This window comes from Leguminivora glycinivorella, chromosome 18 (genome assembly GCF_023078275.1).
Source record: "Leguminivora glycinivorella isolate SPB_JAAS2020 chromosome 18, LegGlyc_1.1, whole genome shotgun sequence".
Classification (NCBI taxonomy): domain Eukaryota; kingdom Metazoa; phylum Arthropoda; class Insecta; order Lepidoptera; family Tortricidae; genus Leguminivora; species Leguminivora glycinivorella.
In genome coordinates, this window is record NC_062988.1 from 16,956,222 (window position 1) to 16,978,659 (window position 22,438).

The window sequence follows — 22,438 nt, forward strand, 5'->3', positions numbered from 1 at the left end:
AAATGTTCAAAAATATTATAAGTAGTCTTGTCCTTGTATAGTGTGTCACTGACTTTCTTAATTACTCTGTGCCTTTAATTGTATAATAATTATTGTATTGCACTATCGCCCGACCCAAGGCTCCACGGAAGACCAGCGCTGTGCCACCATCAGTGTCAGAGCATATGTCGAGTGGTGTCCTTTTGCAACCACAAACCAAACCCAATGTAACTGATTTTGTACTGTTTAGTATGTAAGCCTCATATTGTATATTTTATTTGGCTGCAATTAATGTCTTTATTTTCTTACTTTCTTTCTTCTTTCAAAAATGTTTAATACTTACGTAGGTAGCACCCGAACTAACGAAAAACGATAGTGTTGATGGTATTTGTCATAATAAAAAATAAAAAACATTTTGAACTTAATCGGTAAGTACTCGTGGTAGCGGTCATATTTACACGTGTTGCAAGACTTGCGGTATTATTTGTTAATTCGATACTTTGTCGGCGCTTTGTGAAATACAAGTGGTAATATACTTTGAATATAAATTATGTGCTTCAATTTATAAAAACGATAATATTTATTTAAATTTATAATATTTAGATCTAAAGTTGAATGTCAGAACTTGGTTCTTTAGTCATATATTTATGTTTCGATTTAATATCAACTCATCAAATATTTCACTATAAAATAATGCGTTTTTATGCAACAATTTCTTTACTATTCTGTATTGCGACGTGAAGCTGCTCGTTATTTTTGTTAAGTGAGGAATCTGCAACTTTCAACTTCATTTAAAATGTTAGTAAGTATTTATAACCCTATATATCGAATCTCTTTAAAACTTTGATTTAAGTATTGTTGGTATATTTTTATTCTTTTTTGAAGGTCTGACTCCGAATGTTCAGTATACACGCGCACGCCCTCACCTGAACCGAAGAAGATTGCTACAAAGAATATCAAGAAAAGGAAATCATCCTCAGCCGCAAGGTAATTCATTTATTTTATATTAATTAAAATAATCCTTAGAGTTATATTTAACAGTTCCTGCTAGTCTAGTCGTTAGTGACTCTGTTTTCTAAGCTTGAGGTTACAGGATTTAATCCTGGTAAGGCATATCTGTGTGTTTATCACGTTAATTTATTTCTCAGTTATCTTATTCTCATCTATTTATAACGTTGTCAGTCATAACTATGAACTTGGTTTAGTTTTGTGTCAACATAATTATTATTAATTGACATATATTTAATATTGTTTTTCTTATTTAAGGTCCGAAGTTGAAACAGAAAATCGACGGGTACTACATTCATCCTCACCAACACCTTGCGCGCAAAAGAAAAAAACAACCAAAAAAGCACGAACGTCAACCAGTGAAAATAAGAATGTTGGCTCTAGGTACTACTTATTTTTAGTTGTTTTTAAAATTAAATTACTTTATTGTGATTGTGCAACTATAACATAATGTATTTGCTTGAAATATTGTAATTCTGTTTTATTTTTTCAGTTCTTCCAAAAAATCGCCTGAAACCGATATCTTCAAAATCATAAGAGAAGAAGAGAAGATCACCAGCGAGGGCAGTTCGAAAACCGTCAAGACAACATCATCGTTTACCAGCCGCGTATCGACAGGTTCTAGTCGACGCACTACGATAACAGACGGTAATTTTTTCATTGATTTAAAAGTGTATAACATTAATGATTACCAAAAATCTGAGCCTGAAGAACGTTATAAAAAGCATTAGCGTCGGTTAAATTGCAATGTCAAGAGAATTCCTCCGAGTGGAATCAAATACAAACGTTCTTAGGTCAAGCCTTTAATATTTTTGGAGAATGTGAACCTGTTTATTATAATAATTATAAAAAAAATTAGTTGAATATTTTCAAATCTCCCACAGTAAGAGAATTCTATTTAAACAAAATTTTGTTATTTTTTATTCAAAGTTGTTGACAAAATCAAGTTATAGTTAATAGCAAAGGTAGATACCTACGTCTATAACTAAATCTCGAATATGGTTTTTGCATTAAGAATATAATATATTCGTATAGCGTACGATATTATCGTACGCTTATATAAATAGTTTGTGTACAAAAATAGATACTTAAATATTATAGGTTTTCAATATTTTATGTGCGAAAAAGTTTTAATGAATAAATACAGAAATTAATTTTTGTAAGATAAAAGGTTACTTTCTGTTAAATTTAAAGAATATTTTCGAATGCGATAATTTAATACTGCGACTTTATTTGATTTATATTTATAGACTTATACTACCATACTTTGCATAGTGTTAACAATTCATTGCATTCTTAATGAGAAGTCAGTCGAGTCAACTGTTTTGATTAATACAACGTATGCTAATAGTAAATAGATGTATTAAATTAGTGTTTGACAAATTACGGTTTCAAAATAGCCTAGTGAGTTTAGCTACATCTTTTGCATTAACATAATTCATTATGCCTTTCTGTGTACCGTGTAGTTCATCTGTAGACAAAAATAAATGGACAGGTCATCTTCGAAGCACTGCACATAAAACAACTGTATGTTCTAACAAATTACTTAATGATGGTGTTGAAGTAGTAGAGTCTGCATTTCGGATGCGCATTGCCACTTATCGTATATCAGCAACCAACGACCAAAGTCTGGCGTCTGTCGATGCGTTTATGAACTCTATTCGAAACAAAATAAAACGGCTTTTAGATAATTCACTTACGAAACATACGTGCGTAAAAGTAAATTTCGAGCTCTTTGGATTGTTTTTAATGTTCAAAGATAATAGTCAATCAATAAAATCATTTGGAACTAAAAATAAAATTTTATACTTAAGTTATGATTTTGAGTCACTGTTTTGCGAAGTTGTTAACTGTCTAAAGAAAAAATTTGAGGAATTTCAAGACCGTGATAGTGGATGGGCTTTTGTTAGTAACTCTCATTTAGAGATCAACATTAACAAGTATCAACCATTACGAGGTTCAAGCTATGTTGACCTGCCAAAGTTCATAAAAAACAAAAAAGCATGTATAAATATACAAAACAACGATCAATGCTGTTTTTTATGGTGTGTAACAGCGGCTTTGCATCCTTCTACAAAACACCCTGAAAGAGTATCATCTTATCCTAATTTTCGAGACGTTTTGAATATTTCTCAAATTTCTTTTCCAGTCACATTTGATGACATAAGAATATTCGAAAAAAATAACCCTATGATTTCATTGACGATTTTTGGTTTGAAAAATAATAAAATTGTTGTGGGCCCCCTTTACAAGTCTAAAGTATCTAGTAATCAGAAATGTAGAAAAAATATAAACCTACTTTTAATAGACGATGGTAGTCACCCACCACATTATGTTCTAATTAAAGACTTGAGTCGTCTTGTGCGCAGACAAGTAACAAAGCATAATAGTAAGATATACTTTTGCGAAACCTGTCTGTTATTTTTTCTCACGCAGGAAGAACTCGCAAATCACTTGTGTACTGGAATAGTTACCGTTTTACCAGAAAAGGGGACAGTAATTAAATTTAAACATTTCGATCGTAAACAGAATGTTCCATTCGTTATATATGCAGATTTTGAATCGTTACTACAACCAACTGAAACTAGTGACTCTGATACTGATACTAGTGATAGTCTTACCCCTAACACTACAACTTTGCATCATCATATACCAGCTGCCTTTGGGTATCATATTGTTTGTAACGCAGATCCGAGTCATAATCGTTATTTCTCTTATCGCGGTACTGATTGCGTCGATAAATTTATTGAGGCAATCTACAAAGATGTTGCTAAAATTTATAAAATTGTGAACAAAAATACCCCAATAATATGTAATGAGAATGACGACCAAAACTTTTTGAACGCTAAACGTTGTCATATTTGTAACCATTTTCTATTTTCTGATCGGGTTCGAGATCACTGTCACATTACAGGAAGATATCGGGGAGCGGCACATAATATATGTAACTTACAATATAAACGTCCTTGTTTCGTACCTATTTTTTTCACAATCTGTCTGGTTATGATTGCCATCTATTTATCAAAAAATTGGGGGAGGCACCTGGAAACGTCAAAGTTATACCTAAAACCAAAGAAAACTATATTTCTTTTACTAAATTTATCCCTATCGAGAATGAGTATTTTCAGCTTCGTTTTGTAGATTCTTTCAAATTTTTAGATACAAGTTTAGAAAAACTAACTACAACTATGCAGAAATCTGACTTTGTTCATTTACATAAATATTTTTGTAATGATGAGGAGTTTGAATTACTTACACGAAAAGGTGTGTTTCCCTATGAGTATATGAATAAATGGCAATGTTTTGAAGAAAAATACCTGCCAAGTATTGACTGTTTTCATAATTCGCTCACTGATGAGAACATTTCTGTAAAAGATTATAATCATGCGCAAAAAGTATGGCAACAGTTTAAAATTCAAAATTTAGGTGAATATACAGACCTATATTTGCAAACGGATGTTCTTCTGCTAACCGATATTTTTGAAAAGTTTCGCGCTACTTGCAAACAACACTATGACTTGGATCCTGCTTTTTATTTAACTACACCTAGCTTATCATTTGATGCCATGCTTCTGAAAACTGGTATTGAATTAGAGCTTATAGATGACTTTAACATGCTTAAGATGATCCAATCTGGAATAAGAGGGGAGTCTGTATGACCTCTCTACGATATGCAAAGGCTAATAACATATACTTACCTCACTATGACTCATCCCAGATAGACTCATACCTAATTTATATCGACTGTAATAATTTATATGGTTACAGCATGTGTCAGTATATGCCCCTATCAGACTTTAGGTTTCTAGAAACCAATGAAATAAGTGCTTTAAATATCACTCAAATCCCTGATGACTCGGATTATGGTTTCATTCTAGAAGTTGATATTATTTACCCCAATGATTTACATGATAAACATAATGATTTACCATTTTGTCCCGAAAAATGTGTTCCACCAGGTGGGACGCATTATAAACTGGTACCTAATCTATATGACAAATATTTGTATGTGATTCATTATGTACATTTGAAAACGTGTCTTAAACATGGTTTAAAATTAAAAAAAGTACATAGAGTAATTACGTTCAAACAGTCCCCTTACTTAAAACAATATATTGATATGAATACAAGGCTACGTCAAGAGGCAACGTCTGTCTTTGAACAAGATTTTTGTAAATTGATGAATAACAGTATATTTGGTAAAACTTTAGAAAATACTGAGAAAAGGGTTGATGTGCGCTTAGTTAATCAGTGGACAGACAATGATAACACAACAAAAAAGAAAATCACCGCTGACAGATTAATTGCAAGGCCAAATTTTCACAGTGTATCAGTTTTTACTGAAAATTTGGTGGCAGTTCAATTGAAACCAGATCTAATAATTTTAGATAAACCGATCTACATTGGTTTCGCTGTACTAGAGTTATCTAAAAGTCATATGTATGATTTTCATTATTCAGTATTTAAACGTTTTTATGATACTCGTCTACAAATGTGTTACACGGATACAGATAGTTTTGTTTATTATATACAAACAAAAGACTTTTTTAAAGATTTAAGAATGCATTTTTTAACATATTTCGATACTAGTTGTTACGATATTGATAATAAATTTTTATTACCTGTTCAAAATAAAAAAGTGCCAGGACTTTTTAAGGATGAAATGAAAGGAAAAATGATTAAAGAGTATGTTGGACTTCGTTCTAAAGTGTATTCTATCAAAACAGTTGATAAAATTATTAAAAAAGCTAAGGGTGTGAGAGAACCTGTAGTATGCAAATTTGAGTTTTCTCATTACGTGAAATCATTATTTCAAGGAGATGAAATAAAAAGAAGAAACATATTATTTAAGTCGATTAAGCACAATATATTTACCCAAAGTGTAAATAAAGTCGCCCTTTCAGCTAATGATGATAAGCGTATGATATCTGACAACCAAATAGTGACGAAAGCTTGGGGGCATACCTCAATACTTAATGTTTAATTTGTAATCAATTGTCATGTTTTGTATAAAATAAATTGTACTATATGCAGTCAGAGGTCATTAGTAAATTGAATAGCACATATAATTGAAACAACATTTTGATATTAATTTTATAAATCTATTAAAAACTATAAATATAAGTTGAAGATAATAACTAATTCAATTATATGTCCTAAAAATAAATCTTTCTTCTACTTATTATACTTATTGTGTTTTTATTTTAACAATATTATTCAGTGATGTCTTATGATAAATAAATATATTATCTTATTATTTTCTTGTTTTCATTTTAATTTACCTTAAACATTTCTATAGATAGTTTATTCATAAACGTGTTCATAAAACAAGTTGTGACTTGTTTAGGTAAAGACATACACACGTGTAAAGTTAAAGCTATCATATAACAGGATTGCGCATTTATATTTTGCTGAACAAACAATAGCTAACCTTTATAAGCGCAAAGTAATTTTTAATTGGTTACATTCGAATAGCATCAACGCGTCTTTATTATCCACTCGCAGACATAGACCTGGTAAGTTGTTTTTTAACTAACTACTTATTAAAATTATATATATATATATATTATATATATATTAAAATTATATATTATATTTTACAAATCAAATAAACATTAAAATTAATTTATTTGTGGTTATATACATTTTTGTTCGTTGTGTAATCTGATTTATCAATATTATATAATTTTTCGTTTTGTCTTAGGTTTTCAAAAAATGGCAGACAGCGAAGACATCCCAATTCCATTTTCGCAATATGCACAAGAGTTTGAGCTACCACAAGAATTTGACGATAGCGACTTATATAAAAAAATTAAAAAGAACATCGAAAACCCTAAAGCCAAGAAACGTAATAAAGTTAACATTCATAATAAAGTAGTGAAAAGGACTCAAGGACACCCACCATCTTTTGTGATAAATAATCATGAGATCAAAGGCAATAAACTGATCAAAATTCAAATAATCAACATAACAGAGGATGTAAGGGATCAAAACGATGAACAGAACGAAAATGTATTACTGAGCGCGCAGTATGTTGCAGGCGATAATTTTGATGAAATTATTGACAGCACAGAGGCTTTAATAAATAAAATTTCAAAAAAAATTTGTGGATACAGTACTAGTTATTAAAGTTGTATTTTAAATATTATATAAGTAATAAATATTATATGAGTAAGTTGTCGTTTTATTTATATCCATACTAACTAATAAGTTTTTCTTATGCAAATTATGTAAAATCTAAGCTAAAAATTAAAAATATAACATTTACTATAAAAAACTTATTAGGTAGTTATCAGTAGTTATATAGAATGGTATAAAAAAAACTAATATAATTAATAACAAACATTTATTTTAAGAAACACATTTTGAATACAAATTAAAATTAGATTTGTCGATTGTCTAAATACCATTTTTTTATACATAAAACATTTTTTAATGCACAAGATTTTTTATGATACACACAGTTAAAAATACATTCATTAGTACAATATTTTTTATACAGTTCTTTTAAATTAGGCACATCTTTTTCACCCAAATCTAAAATAGTGCATTTTGGATATAAATCTTTAATCCATTGAACTTTTTCCAAACCTTTAACGTAGATTGTCTTATCTTTTATATGGTTATCAATAAGTCTTCTAAATTCTCTATAATCAACATAACCTTCGTGCCATAAAATATCTAAATGTTTTTCAATCCATCTTGTCTGCCTCTTTTCACTTTCCGCCAATTTAGAAAAACGAAAAGGGGTTTTATTAAGAAAACTTGAGTGTATTCTAGCGTGCTGTATGCAAATTCTTTGACAATAAATTCATTTTCTTTTGTTTTAAATCCTTGAAGGTCTACAAATATATGCTGCATTACGATACTTTTTTCGTAATATTACTTAAGGGCTTATATTCAAATATACTATCATTTAAAATCAGACAGTAAGCTGCAGTGTTCTTTGGTATATCAGATTCACAATCCAATTCAACTCTCACATCTACCGATCCGGTTTTTAAGGTTTCGTTTTGACGAGAACAGTTGATAACAAATAAAGGAGCTATATCTTTAAAGTCTTGAGGACTTAACAACGGCGCTTGTAGACGGTTATAATAAGACTGCTGAAATTTCGCATACTGCTCGTATAATATAGCAAACTTTCCACCCGAAAAACTAACATCAAAACTTTCGTACGGAAAGTAGACTGAATTCAAAAAAACTTTAACATCTCTCAAATTACAGTGATCAAAATGTGTTATGTCTTTATTAGCGTCATTTTTTCGTCCCGTTTTCAAACCAATTATAATATAACGCGGCTTTTCAATTTGAGATGAAGTTTTGATAGACCAAGAATGTTTTGACGTCTCAGGCAAGAGCGGATATTCATATAAATCCCAAGTCCTAAATGCTATCTGAATGGCACGATCACTTTCCAAACATTTGAGTAAGTTTAATCTTTCTCGATCAGACACTTTAACATGAGGCATGCGCCATACTATTTTAGATATAGTAATATTGTCTATATATTCATTCGCATTTAGTTTAACGCTATTCAAATTAGTATTGGATCTTAAAATAATGAGTTCATGCTTGCAATTAATTATGATTTTGTTGTAATCCTCAGCAAACCCGAGAATCTTGTTTAAGGGTACAGACACGGAAAATGAACCTTGCGTGTTTTTTATGCCTTTGACATCAAATCCCCATAACTTAGACATAGATGCTTCCAGTTCATTCATAGATACAAGAGATTTCATAGTTGTTGTAACTCCTGCGTTTTTAATTTTGTCAATTTCGATTCCATTTAATTCATATCGAATATCTTGAAATAGATGAAGTATGGGGTTGTTTGTAAAAAGAACACTTTTTACCTCGGCTTTTGTTTCTCTATTGAATGCGGTTATAGTACCTTCTATGTATAAAGAACTTGCTGATGGTAGTACATAAAGATCTTGTTGGTTTATAGGTATACGTATTTCATCGTTGAAATTAAAACTTGTTACGTACGGCTTATATGAATGATATTCAAAGCTCTCGATAGAATTATCAAAGACAAAAGGTTCTGTTAAGTTTAATATACTCATTTTAATAGCCGTAAGCTTTGGAGGAATTGCTTATTTTGTTTCGTAAGTTTCACTTTAGGTCTTCTTTTTATGATTGCAGGATGAGTACTGATAGTTTTTTTAAGAGAGATTGAAGTTTTATTGAAGTCTATCATTTTTTCCTTAGATGTAAGTATATCTGAATTTCTTCACCTCGTAAATTAACTAGATTATTTTTAACGTCTAAAATTCTTATCGTAATTGTATTTAAGCTGTTTTGGGTTACAGGGAAATAAATAACGTTTTTTGGTGTTTCTATAATCCGATAACCAGGTGCCACATTTGGTACAAACTCGTGAATTATATGACTAGGTTTTCCGTTAACAAATGAACCGCTCACTATGTCACATTCAATGCGTACTATAGTTGTCGACAGAATGGAAACAGGATAAGGGGATTCGGTTAATATATTAGCTTGAATGGATTCTGAACCGAAGCCAAGTAAATTACCGATAGAGCCTTCTTTGTTGAAATGAATATTTTCAGAGCATAAAATAGATGTTTTTAAGGTATTATTATTGCATGTTAATGCAAAAGAGCATCCTTCAATATGTTCTTTAAGGTAATCGTCAATATCTTGAAGTTCATATGATCCTTCAGGAATTTTAATTACTTTGTTTTTACCATAATATAACTTATTATTTCTGTTGTCTATGTTGGGTATAGAATTAAAAGTTGACATATACAATAGCCCACACTCATATTCACCATCCAGTTGAAGAGCTGGTGAATAGTTTGTTAACAGAGTGGAAGATGTTCCAGTTATAGACAAAGTGAAAGACATTGTGAGAATGATAAACTGTTTATTGTGCGATGATATTTAAACGGTTATACCAATATTGTTTTAAGTATTTTAGACATAAATGACCACAATTGACAGTGTTAAACTTTTGGTACGTGTCATAATTATAGTAAATATCATATTTTTTTAAATACCTCTTTAATTCTAGCGGAGGTGGAAGGTCTCCATAACTATTAAAATATTCACAATAATTATTATCTTTTACATAGGCTACCCAGTGTGTACCATTGTTTTTAGAACTGTCCAAATTAACAATTCCACATTCTACTTTTTTAGGACTCTTTGGTAAACTGTCTCTCATATAAACTCCTCGAAAATATGGAATATCAGATGAGTGTTTTAAAATATCAATATTTGAAAGAGCGCGCCTGGGTAACCTCTCATTTAGTTTTTGAAATTTTCAAACATAATCCTTTGCCATTTTTATATGGTTTAATGTGTAAGCCTTTTCCTAATGCAATAGATTCCATCATCTTGTTATGTCGCTCTGATTCCGCTAAATTTTTTCTGGCGGCTTTGTAATCACCTACAGCTTTAGCAATTCCGGCAGCTCCTCCTGCTAATGATCCCAGCGCAGACAGACCGGCAAAAATAGGTATCAGCGGTAAGAAGCCTCCAGTTTTTGGAATTGGTATAATACGAGGTACCCGTACCTTGGAATTGGTATTGAAAATTTTTGTCGCAGCAATAAGAGCTCGATCAATTATATTACGTTTTGTTTTTGGTTTCTTTTTTAATTCAGTGCGTATCTTGGACACAAAACGTTTAAAAGGTTTTATACCCGCACCGGCCTTTATTTTCGATTTCATCACTTTGCTAACTAACCATGAAGCAATTTTTTCTCCTCTCCCTGCATCTTTCGACTTTCTTCTTTGTTTCGCCATTTCGTATAGTTCTAAATCAGCACGATGTCTACCAGCTAAATCAGAATAATTATCATATGCTATGTCGTGTTTCATACACGCATTATCTAGCGCATTAATTCCTTTATCACCTCTTTGTAACCTTTTGCGCAATTTCGTTCCCGGACCACAATAGTTATAACCAGGTAAGTGTAATTCGAAGGGCAAATTATTAATAGCGCTGTTTAAGAGTCCTCTCCCTTTCATATCCCGTAAGATAATAACACTATCATTAAAAGGATATTATATAAATAACATTAAACAATGGCACTTTTATCAATCCAACTGTTTTCGCTATCATCAAGGCCTAACCATTTAACATACAACTTTCTACCCTTTTTTTAATAACCTTTTCTACAAGGTAAACGTTTGGATGGTTGGTTTTCAGAAGTTCTTCTTCGTAAAATGTACCGAGTATAGTGTTTTTATGCTGGTCTTGAACGTGATACGTAACAGGTTGAGTGCGATTCACATGAGTAATAGTGAAAAGTTCTGTTGACCAATTAGGTGTGTAACCTTTGTGAAAGGCATTTTTATACTTACTAATGCGTACACAATCTCCTTTATTAAATTTGTTCAATTTATAAGACAAAGTGGCTTGTGATCTTTTAATATTTTTTAATACTTGCATTTCATTATCAACATTTACATCAATAGGTTTCATTTTTGTTGTGCGATGTACGGTCTGATTATACGATTTTACTACATCGTCTAATGGCTTACCAACCCATTTATAGTTACCAACTAAACTGAAATGTTTGTAGAGTTTAAACTTAATGGTCTTTATCAGCCTTTCAACGATAGATGCCTTTTTAATTGAATAAGTTGAGTAATGATTTACGTTTAATGATTTTAAATAGAAATCAAATTCATGATTGTAGAATTCTTTTCCTAGATCAGTTTGTAAGTTATTAGGTCTCCGTTTAGACGTTTTGATTATTAGTTCGAATGCATCTTTGACTTCTGTTTTAGTTTTAGACTTAATAGGTGTACACCATGCATACTTTGAAAATGTGTCAATAACGACTAAAATATATTTATATCCTCTGTTAACAGTATGAAGCTTTTGTAAATCTATCAAATCAGCTTGCCATAAATCATCAATTTCTTTTAGTACAACCGATCGTCGCTTAAAATTTCTTCGCGCTGACCGGTGGATCTCGTTCACTATTTGTTGTTTTGCCATTATTTATTTTTTTTAAAATATCATCTACCTCCTTCTTCGTGTAAAAGTTCAGTTTTAACTGAGTTACGAGTTGGTGAATTTGATTATTTATTGTGTTAAACAAAGAGTCTATATACTTTTTTTCGTACATGTTTTGAATGTATTCATCAACGTACTGTTTGTTAACTGCATCATCGGAAGATAATGGTTTAACAACTCCTTTTAATCTAACAGTTTTTAGATCAAAATTTCCTGCTTCTGTTCGAAGCAAAGCTTTGTACTTGAGCTCAGAGATTTCATCAGTACGCAAACGTTTATGAACATGGTGTCCGAATTTGTCTATATTCATTTTTTACTTGAAAGTCAAACTTCGACTGATTAGAAAGGTAAGAGTATTCACTTATATATTATTTATCAAGCCTGCTTCACGTAATTCTTCAATTATGGATATGATTTCGTTATCTAACCCAGTATTACCAGCGTCTCGCGATGCCATAAGCAGTTTTAATCTGTCTACTAATTCGTTTGGATCATCCCAATATACATATGAAATATCTCTTTTTACTTTTTTCATTGATGGTAAACCTTCACCAGATACACATAATTCTTCACTTACTGTGCGTTGTTTGGATAATTTGAAAAGGGGTTTTATAACGTTTAAATATTTCATACCCTTGTTGCTTTTTATGGGTTTATTTGGATCAAAGTCACGTCTATGTGCATTCGTTTTCAATAACAATGTTTTATACAATCGTTTATCATCTTCAGTTACTAGTTTTAAGTCAGGTACTTTCTTAAACAACAAATCATTTAAGCCTCGTGTTAAAAAATAGCTTTCTCCACCTATTACGAGTTTGTCATCATTAACAGAAATTGGGTAAGATCCAAGCATTAGCTTTCCGCGCTCATTTCGTACACCGAATGGAATATTCATGATAAAATATTGTTTTTGCCAAGCAGGATCATCGCGAGGAGAATAAAACGAGTCTGACGTTCTAAATGATACATTATTTGTTGTATCAGAATCACTTTGGTTCCCACTTCTTTGAGATGAAGAATCACTATATTCACTATCATTTAATTCATTTTCACTATAATTTGGTTCAGATTCAAATGACTTTCTCAGCATTGTTTTATTATCCAAACTTTCTTTCATCCCATCTTCTGAAGGACTATATTTCAAAGTTTTTACCGACTTATTCCATTTAAACCTATCGTTATCGAAATCTGAGGCACTAATATTAAGATTGTTATCATTACTACTATGTTTTTTTACCATTTCACCAAGTGGGTCTGTGATTGGTTTTAACATTGCTTCCAACATCATATTATCGTTTGTTTTAACATCACGAATGCGTTTAACTTTTTTCTTACTGCTTCAGCAGATTTGAGTACTTTATGTTTAAATATTTTTTCTTCGTTAATTTTATGTTCCATGTCTGAACTGGATGGTTTCATTTTCAACAATAAGTTTTTAATGTAATACTATCCTTTATATATCAAGTTAATCTAGAATTATAAATGTATCAAATCCTTTTCTATAACATCCTGAATTTCTATTACAATCTTTATTTATGACTAAGTAATCAAACGGTATCTTCCATACTTGTGCACACATTTCACGAAATTGAGACCATGACATATCACTTCCTACATGTTCATCATAAACATGCTTTAAATTAATATCATCCTGTTTAAAAAGAATGATTAAGTTAGCATTATCTCTTATTAATTGTTTAGGTATTTTACTATACGTTTGATTCAGATAAAAGCTATCTATATTTTTATGTCTTCCCATTGCGAAGTAATCTCGTATATTATTTTGATTTTCACACGCAACATCATCAAATATTATAATGGAATTCATGTTTGCTATATGAGGACTTAAGATTTCATCATTTACACTATATTTTTTAAATGAAACTGATGGAACTAGTTTTAAAACTTGCTCAAGAAATTGGTACATTGGTTGAAATAAGGTTTTAGAGTATACATAAACATTTTCAAAGCGTAGACCTTGTTCATGTAGCAGCAAACCAACAATTAAATTTGTTTTTCCACAGTTGGATGGGCCGCATATTATACAGCGTATGGTGTCAGGTAAAAGTGAGCCATGTCGAAAATAGCGTTTCTTGGACAAAGAACAAACAGCATCCAACTGCAATTTCTGAGACTGTTTTACAAACTTCATATTATCAATAGACACGTGCAACTAACTTGAAAGACAATATGCCAGTAGTATATTTTAATAAGCTTTAGAGTATATATTTTATCCCAACGTTGCAAATGATGGTTATATACTGAGAGTTTCTGAACCACGCACGTAGCTATATATTGGGAGTGTCTGGACCACGACTGCGACAGCGAGCGAAGCGAAGCTGGAGCATTAGGAGTGGGCCAGAACTCCCAATATATAGCTACTCACGTTGTCGTTTAATTTAGTTAATTTTAGCTTTTGGACACTTAGAGACTTTATACATCTCTGAGATTTTGATTATATTTTATTTTAAAAAGATTCCTTTGATCATGTTGTCGCTTGATTATATTTAGTTTTTGGATACTTAGAGACCTATAATCTTGATTTGTTATATTTTTTTTTGTAAACTTGATTTGTTAAATGATTGACAATTAGAGACTTGTACATCTCTTGAAATGTGTAATTTAGCTGTTCATTTTCTGTATTTTTTTTGTATGATTTGACAAAGGTTTTTACTTTTTAAATATTTTAATTTTATAAAATTTGACTCTTGAAGACCCTATACATCTCCATGGATTATTTGATTAAGTATAATATCTTTACTTGTAACATCCAGAGTCTTTTTACAACTCTAAAATTATTATAGATTTTTTTTTCTTTGTATCTGTTTGTGCTTTCTTTATGTATTAATTGTAGTTAGTAATAATATGACATTTAGAGACTTTATACATCTCTAACTCTATATCAGTGTATAGCTACTTTGCTTATGATTAATATTTTTAATTGTTAATATTTCTATTAATTTAATTTGTTTAACTTTAATGAATACTCTGTAATGTTGACATGTAAAAGTGCCCCCGTGGCCTATTTGCTGAATAAATGATTTTGTATTTTGTTTGTACATGATTCAAATGATTGACGACTAATTAATACGAATAATAATTACAAGAAAATTATTTGGGATAATCTTTTATACAGCGAGCGTGACGTAAGGGCCCTGGTCATAGTGGTCATCACTACCTACTTAATAATGTAGGTAATAAACGTTAATAATACAGGCAGTAAACGTTTTAAATCCAAAATTATGAGAATGATAGCAAGATCGCGTACTAAAGCGGAACAACAAAATTAAATGCCTTGTCGTTAAGTAACGAATGCCACTGGGCCTACCACGAATATGTCAGCGACTCGAGCAGCGCCCAGCGCGGGCCGTCGTCGCCGACACCACGACCACACGCTTGACGAAGACGCCACCGTTACTGGCACGCTTAGAGCCTGAACCCATCCTGCCCCTCCTGGGAACGGCTTGTATGAACAGTAAAAACAGTCCTCTGCAGATCCTGCCTAACGAACAGGCTACTGAAGGAGGAAGTCCTTTCTACCCTCCTATAATTCGAGGATGAATCGTTAGCGAATTCGAGGCCACTCACGTACGTTCCGTCTTCCCCAGATGCACAAGTAGCGATAACATTACCATTCCATTTCATCCATCCTAACCAGTCGTACCTCGTACCATGGACCACGTCGCTGACAGACGCAGACCTATTCCCTATTCATTTTTTTTTCAATCCCTTAATTGCCAAGAGTGACACTGAAAATTTTGTAGTTTTATGTTCCCTGCCCCTTTATATGTAATTATAGGCGTGATTGTATGTATTGAATAAATATATAATTTGGTATACCTACATATTTTTACATTATCCTTCCCGACGGTGTTTTGTCTTTTTTATAGAAGGATGGTAACCCTAGCATTGAGTAGCAATAATCTTTGCTTCTCAAACGTACGATTTGCTCTTTGAATCTGAATGAGTGAAATCCAATTTGGCTCAGAATTAATTTATTTTGAGATTCATTCAAAAGTTTTGACCCGTGAGATTAGCTAGTAAGGACATTGCAGTATTTCGAGATATCTAGCAGATGCTGGTAATTAGAATAAAGTGTTATACCTACGACACGTGAACGTACCTTGGCTTATAAGGTACGTTTTGGTTTCACAAGGAATCTGTCATTACACTCAACTTAATATTTATACCTACATAAATAATGTTACAGAATTAATGATAAAAACAATACCTAAGTTAAAACCATGTCAGATTTTTTTTAAATTATTCTTATAAATGGGCTTACTCATGGCTACAAGGTGTCTCGCCCAGAATGTGTATTTTAAGTATTTAAACCTAGATATATATGTATATCCGTCTGACACAATTTAGTAGGTACCTATCTGTATTTGTATTGAAAGGTGCCTACAATTTCCCAATATTCAATGGCGTTCATCATCATTATATCAGCCCTTTATACTCCACTGCTGAGCATGGGCCTCTCTTCTAGTAGTACGCCACTTGCGCCGGTCCTGAGTTAGTATCATCCAGTTGTGACCAGCAATTTTCCTGATGTCGTTGCGTTACACTATCCAAACATACTGAACATAGGCGATGAAAAGCAAGATAGCCCATTTGGTAAGTCCTAGTTGCTGGTAGACTTCCGAAAGTCCCTACATAAAATCTGTTTACCGCAGTGCGTTGTCCTCTACACGTAAACATGCCAAACCACAGTAACTTGGCGCCTTTTCCCATTGTTATAAGATTTATATTTGGACGTTTCTGAATGTCCGGTTCTGTAGCTCGTTTTATTCCTAGGGTATTGTAACTAAAAAGCGAATAGCTTTTATTGAACTAATTTATGTGTGAGCTTTGATTACGAATATGCTTAATACCAACAAGTCAATAACCTTAAGCCAACATGATGCAATGTGTCACATATAGGATTGTAGGCTACCGATCCATTTTAAAGCTTTCATATTTTGAAAAACGGATAGTTATTCTTCCACAAGAATAAGATGACGAGTGAAGGAGATGTGTAGAAAAAACACATAGCCTGCTAGCCTGCCCCACCGGGACACCATAGTGACATCGCTGACAATAACAAGCTACCTGCAATTGATAGTTTAAAGTGAAGGGAATACATTTTTCCCTTCACTTTAAATTATCGATTGAAATTAATTGTAATTAATCTTAGAATTATTAATTGATTGTCGGAGATCGCGTATAATAATTGAACGCAAAATGTTAAATAATAAAAGAGTAAGATTAAGTTATATGATTGTTAATAATCAATGTAAAATAAATGAATGTTAAAAGTTAAATAATAATACAGTATGATTAAGATGTATGAGTAGTGATTAAGATAAACTGAGAAAAGAAATGAAAATGAAAACAAAAAAAACAAGTTTTGACTAATAAAAATCAAAAAGAAATAAAAGATGGAGGGAGGAGGGACCAAAAAAAAAACCAAGCTACCTACAGCTTATTGAGAAAGGATTCCTCGAAGCGAAGGTGTGCATATGCAGAAATTTCCCTGAAACTGTTTTACCTTATTTTGCAGTACCTTATATTATTAAAGGAGGATGGGCATTTTGGGCCACGAGCGAACAGGGATGACACCTATAGTAAAGTGTAGATACGAGTATTATCAAGTTATGCATGCCGATGTAAGACATTGTCCTTTCCCAACTAAACAGAAAATAGTTTTCAAGTTGTTAGTGGTTTATTAAGTATAACATATATTGTTAATTATGTTTACCAAACATGTTTTTTGGGTACCATAAACGTAAAGTCTGTATTACAACGGGACTAAATGAAATTATGTGGAAATATTTTTATTGAGAGTTTCTTGACGTTTTCTAAAAAGATGTGTGTTACTAAATGTAATTCGATAATTTTGATGGAATAATATTACATTTAATTTGTAAGGTGTTTCTTATAGATTTTTGTTAACAAAAACCTCAAAAAAATCGGTTCTGTTTGTTTGTCAACTTCTTTTCTAGAAAATAGTTGCAGGGGAATCGCGATAGAAAAACCAGTATTGTCATGCTTAGTAGACGGAGTGCAAATGTTTTGGTGAAAGTTGGCATATCCCAAAAAAAAAGACCAGATAAGGGTCATAATATGGGCATAGAAAGAAGTCTCCCTAGTGATGTTTTTTATAAGTAATAGTTATGCCATAGGTATAACTGTTTTTTCTCTAAAGGACCGATTTTTTTAGTATAGCTCTGGCATATCCTTGTTTGCCACGAAGAATCCTAATCATGTACATAACTTTCATTTCTGTTCGCTCATGGCCCAAATATCCATATAAAATGCGCATGACCCTTTCGGATTCACGATATAAAATTTCTTCGAGGTTTGGACGGAACTGTTTTTAATGTTTTACCGGACGCTTTAATATCACTGTGGGCAAAATTGATATTAAAAATAATAATTAATGAATGTTCTTAATTCAAACCATTTTTATATTTACCTGTTTCCATTGCAACGAGACGGGTAATGCCCCCGTGGAAAATATTTACCTACTTGGCACCTCAAAAGGGGTTAAATATAATCATTTCAAATAAAATTGTAAAAATTATTAATGTTTAAACATTCGATAACGGCCACTTGCACCAACGAAAATGGTGGATTAACCCGAGGGTTAACCCACCACTTTATACGGAATTTGACAGATGACAGCCCACTAACTCTGAGTTAAGTGGTTGATGCAAGTGGGCCTAAGAAAAGTAATGAATAACACATTATTGATATTTTTTTTGTAAATATTACATTTTCTCCTTCGTGTATCTTTGTATTTATAAGACCTACAGTATACATATGTACATGTTTTTAATTTAAAATTTTATGTCTTTATAATTCCCATAGACACTTTGGTCATAAAATCAAACGTTGAAGTTTTATATAAAAATATCAAAGGGCCTCTTTAATTCAAGATGGAGACTAACGCTGGCACCCCTCAAGGTCGAAAACTTGCATTTTTCATAACTAGCCTATACTTAAGCAATACAAATTAAAACATTTTAAACCCCACCTTTTCCACGGCAAAAATACCTGATGACTGGATTATACAAATACGCAAGACGCTAACGGCTAACCGAACACAGGCGCACGGCGCACAGGATCCGTTCTGGCGAGAACCTGGTTAAGGTTTCTGGCTCGTCTTCTGTTTAACTTATAAATCGACAAATATCAAATCAATGTAACAATGTTTTTTATTAAAATTTAAAAAAAATTAATTGCTCTATCCTTATAATTATATTTCACTAACATTTTCGGCATCGAAATGTATATTACGTATGTGAGGGCAAGGTCAAAGGTAAGGAAAGGTGCTGTTTTTTGTGTGAGACAATAAACGATTCTTTTTCTTCTTAAAACAAGAATCGTCGTAACACTGTAGACGCTACCCAGGCTAGACATTGGTTTAAATGTATAAAGCACATATGTAACATCCACAGAGCCGTAATAAAAATGGTTGTGTGCTAGATTATGATTGTTGTTTTAAATTCGGGAATACCGTCATTTTATCGTCGGAGACGTCAGACGAGCCATCAAAAGACATTGAATTTAAGGGCCCCCACATCTAGCGTTTTTCATGCAGTTGGCTCGACGCTACGCTCGCGAGATGCTAGATGTGGGGGGGGGGACTACAACTACATACTTTGATTTATTACAAAAACCTACACACTGATTAAACATTCACTACCTACTTTTATACACATACACAAAGATCTAAGATATATTATGCTTTCTTTAAGCATATCTTAGGTCTTTGTCTTTTGAATAATCTAGAGGAAAATAATAATCACCAGAAACTACCCAAGACAATATATAACTCGTAGGAACTCCGTGTAAGAGAACAAATGCGATAAGACCAGGGGCGGCTCACTCCGCGATTCTATCGCCGCGCTATAAGTACATGCCGGCGGCCGCGAGTTCGCGGCCCGTTCACTGGTGACGACCTTCACGCGGCGCAATAGAATTCAATGTCGGCTGCTCGCGTGCGGTCCGTTTGTTAATGTATGTAAGAATTTAGAATGGCGTGGCGGCATTTTGTGAACATCAAAGGAGTGAGCCTTCTGTACTTGTACTATTATATATTCTGTGATAAGACTAGGAAGAAGAGTGCCTACACCAGGATTTTTATTACTGCCTACCCTAACAATTATGACTGAACAGAGGCACATGACATCAGATTTAAGTTCTACCCTCTATATGATTTACATAATTTATATTGAATCGTATGCAGGAGTTATTAAGGTACAAATAAGCACAAATGTTCATCATAGGCAAAGATAGGAAGGCATCCGGAGAGTTTTCATACAAAACACGCTGGTACTTCAGGGTTGTCAAAAATCATGTTACCTACCCAAATGTCTGAAACTAAAGATAATTTTTGGGGTTCATCTAAATACATGTATACAAGGTGCTCGCGAGGAACCCGCATAATTTGAACCACGCGTATCTGAGGCAAAAAGAAAGAAAAAATGTTATATGAATTTTAAAATTTTTCGCCAAAAAAAAAATTTTTTTTTGTTTTTTTTTACTTTTTTGGACGTATTTTCACATAAAAAATTTTTTTTATCCATAAAGTTGGCAATTAAAATGAGTTCCTTCATTTATTTTTCTAAAAACCAAATTATTTGGAAGTTTTTCTTGTCACATTTTGACATCTATCAATGACTACTGTGAGACTATCCCAAGTAACAATTTCTGGTCCTATAGTGGTCGAGAGCACCAAATTAAATCACATTAAATGGTCCTATAAATAGTCTTTATTGGTACTGTAGAGCCGATTTGGCGCAATTATGCAGCCATTTAGTGATATATTAGGGCTATAGCAGTATCATCCGTGACGTTTAAGGTCTATAATGGTGATGTGATGATGACTATTGTGCTAATTTGTTGACATAGAGGACACAGTAACGCTATTATAGTATCAATTTATGCTATAGTAGCATTTGAGATTCCGTTATACAGGTTTTTTGTTCTGTAATAGCAGTTGCCGTCCCTTTTAATGCGAATGAATGAAATTTCTAAAATAATTTAATGTGTGTAATATTTAACAAAAACTGTTCTAAACGAGGAACTTTATGAAAAGTGGCGTGTGAACTTGTGAAGTTTAGTGTCAATCAAAATAATTTGGATTTCGTATAATTCCATCATTACTGCAAAAAGGTATGCGATGGAAATTTTACCGTTAAAAGAATATTAGTTTAATGGAGTATTTTAAGTGCGCCCTCGATTTATACCTGTTTTGAATAAAATAAATAAATATAATTTAATACAATAAAATTATTGGCACCATAGTTTCTACTATGGATCCAAGAAGTAAAACATACGCTTTTATAGTTCGACTATGTCACTTATCATACGCATTCACTGCCATAAGCCCGCCATTGTGGATTCAATTAGGGTTGCATGAGACTTCAACTATGATCCAGTTTAACTTATAAGTACTTTATATAGAAAACAATACTTGTTTTCAATGTTTTACTATAGAAAGATCTTCTAAACAGTTTTTTTTTTATAAAACATATAGTAAACTCAGCTATAACGCTATTGTGTTTTAAAAGAGATACCGAAACCATTATTCCACAGTTCTGTGATATAAAAGAGTAATTGTGACTTATACGGCGATGAGATACAAAAGGCATTAGAAAACGACTATTAACGCTTTTCAAAGCTATATAAACGTATCCTGAAAACTTCATTATACAGCAAAATAGCTCTATAATGGTATTCATATCACTACTACAGTGTTAAATACTGTAGCAGTGTTTTCCAAAGCCACTATATCCCAAAATAGTGGTATAGTTAGGTTTTAATTTCTGTTAAAATACGACTACTAAAAATACTATAAGCGGCTTGTTGGGAACCTTAATAGCGCAAATTGATAGCATAACAGTGATTCCTAACACTATTATACAATAATATTGTTCTTTAGTAGGTAATTTGATCCTGTTATAGACCAGGCCTATAGCGGCTCTATAAAATGGTGATATAAACGTTTACATCACTTCCTAATAACACCTTTTAGCTGTATAACACAACAACTATAGCGGCTTGTCGGGAACCTTAATAGCGTAAATTGATTGCATAACAGTGATTTCTAACACCATTATATAATAATATTGTTCTATAGTAGTCATATTTGATCCTGTTATACACCAGGCCTATAGCGGCTCTATAAAATGGTGATATAAACGTTTACATCACTTCCTAATAACACCTTTTAGCTGTATAACGCAACAACTATAGCGGCTAGTCGGGAACCTTAATAGCACAAATTGATTGCATAACAGTGATTTCTAACACCATTATATAATAATATTGTTCTATAGTAGTCATATTTGATCCTGTTATACACCAGGCCTATAGCGGCTCTATAAAATGGTGATATAAACGTTTACATCACTTCCTAATAACACCTTTTAGCGGTATAACGCAACAACTATAGCGGCTTGTCGGG

At 32.3% G+C, this 22,438-nt stretch overlaps 1 protein-coding gene across 1 annotated transcript; it reads left to right on the forward strand.

Annotated features, from left to right (window-relative positions):
• The first annotated feature begins 494 nt into the window (after positions 1-494).
• Positions 495-7,156, forward strand: LOC125235920. The gene is made up of 5 exons (XM_048142559.1): positions 495-506; positions 865-966; positions 1,246-1,371; positions 1,481-1,635; positions 6,692-7,156. Exon 5 carries the CDS (start codon positions 6,703-6,705, stop codon positions 7,114-7,116), a length of 414 nt encoding a protein of 137 aa, XP_047998516.1. The 5' UTR covers positions 495-506; positions 865-966; positions 1,246-1,371; positions 1,481-1,635; positions 6,692-6,702; the 3' UTR covers positions 7,117-7,156.
• Positions 7,157-22,438: the final 15,282 nt, after the last annotated feature.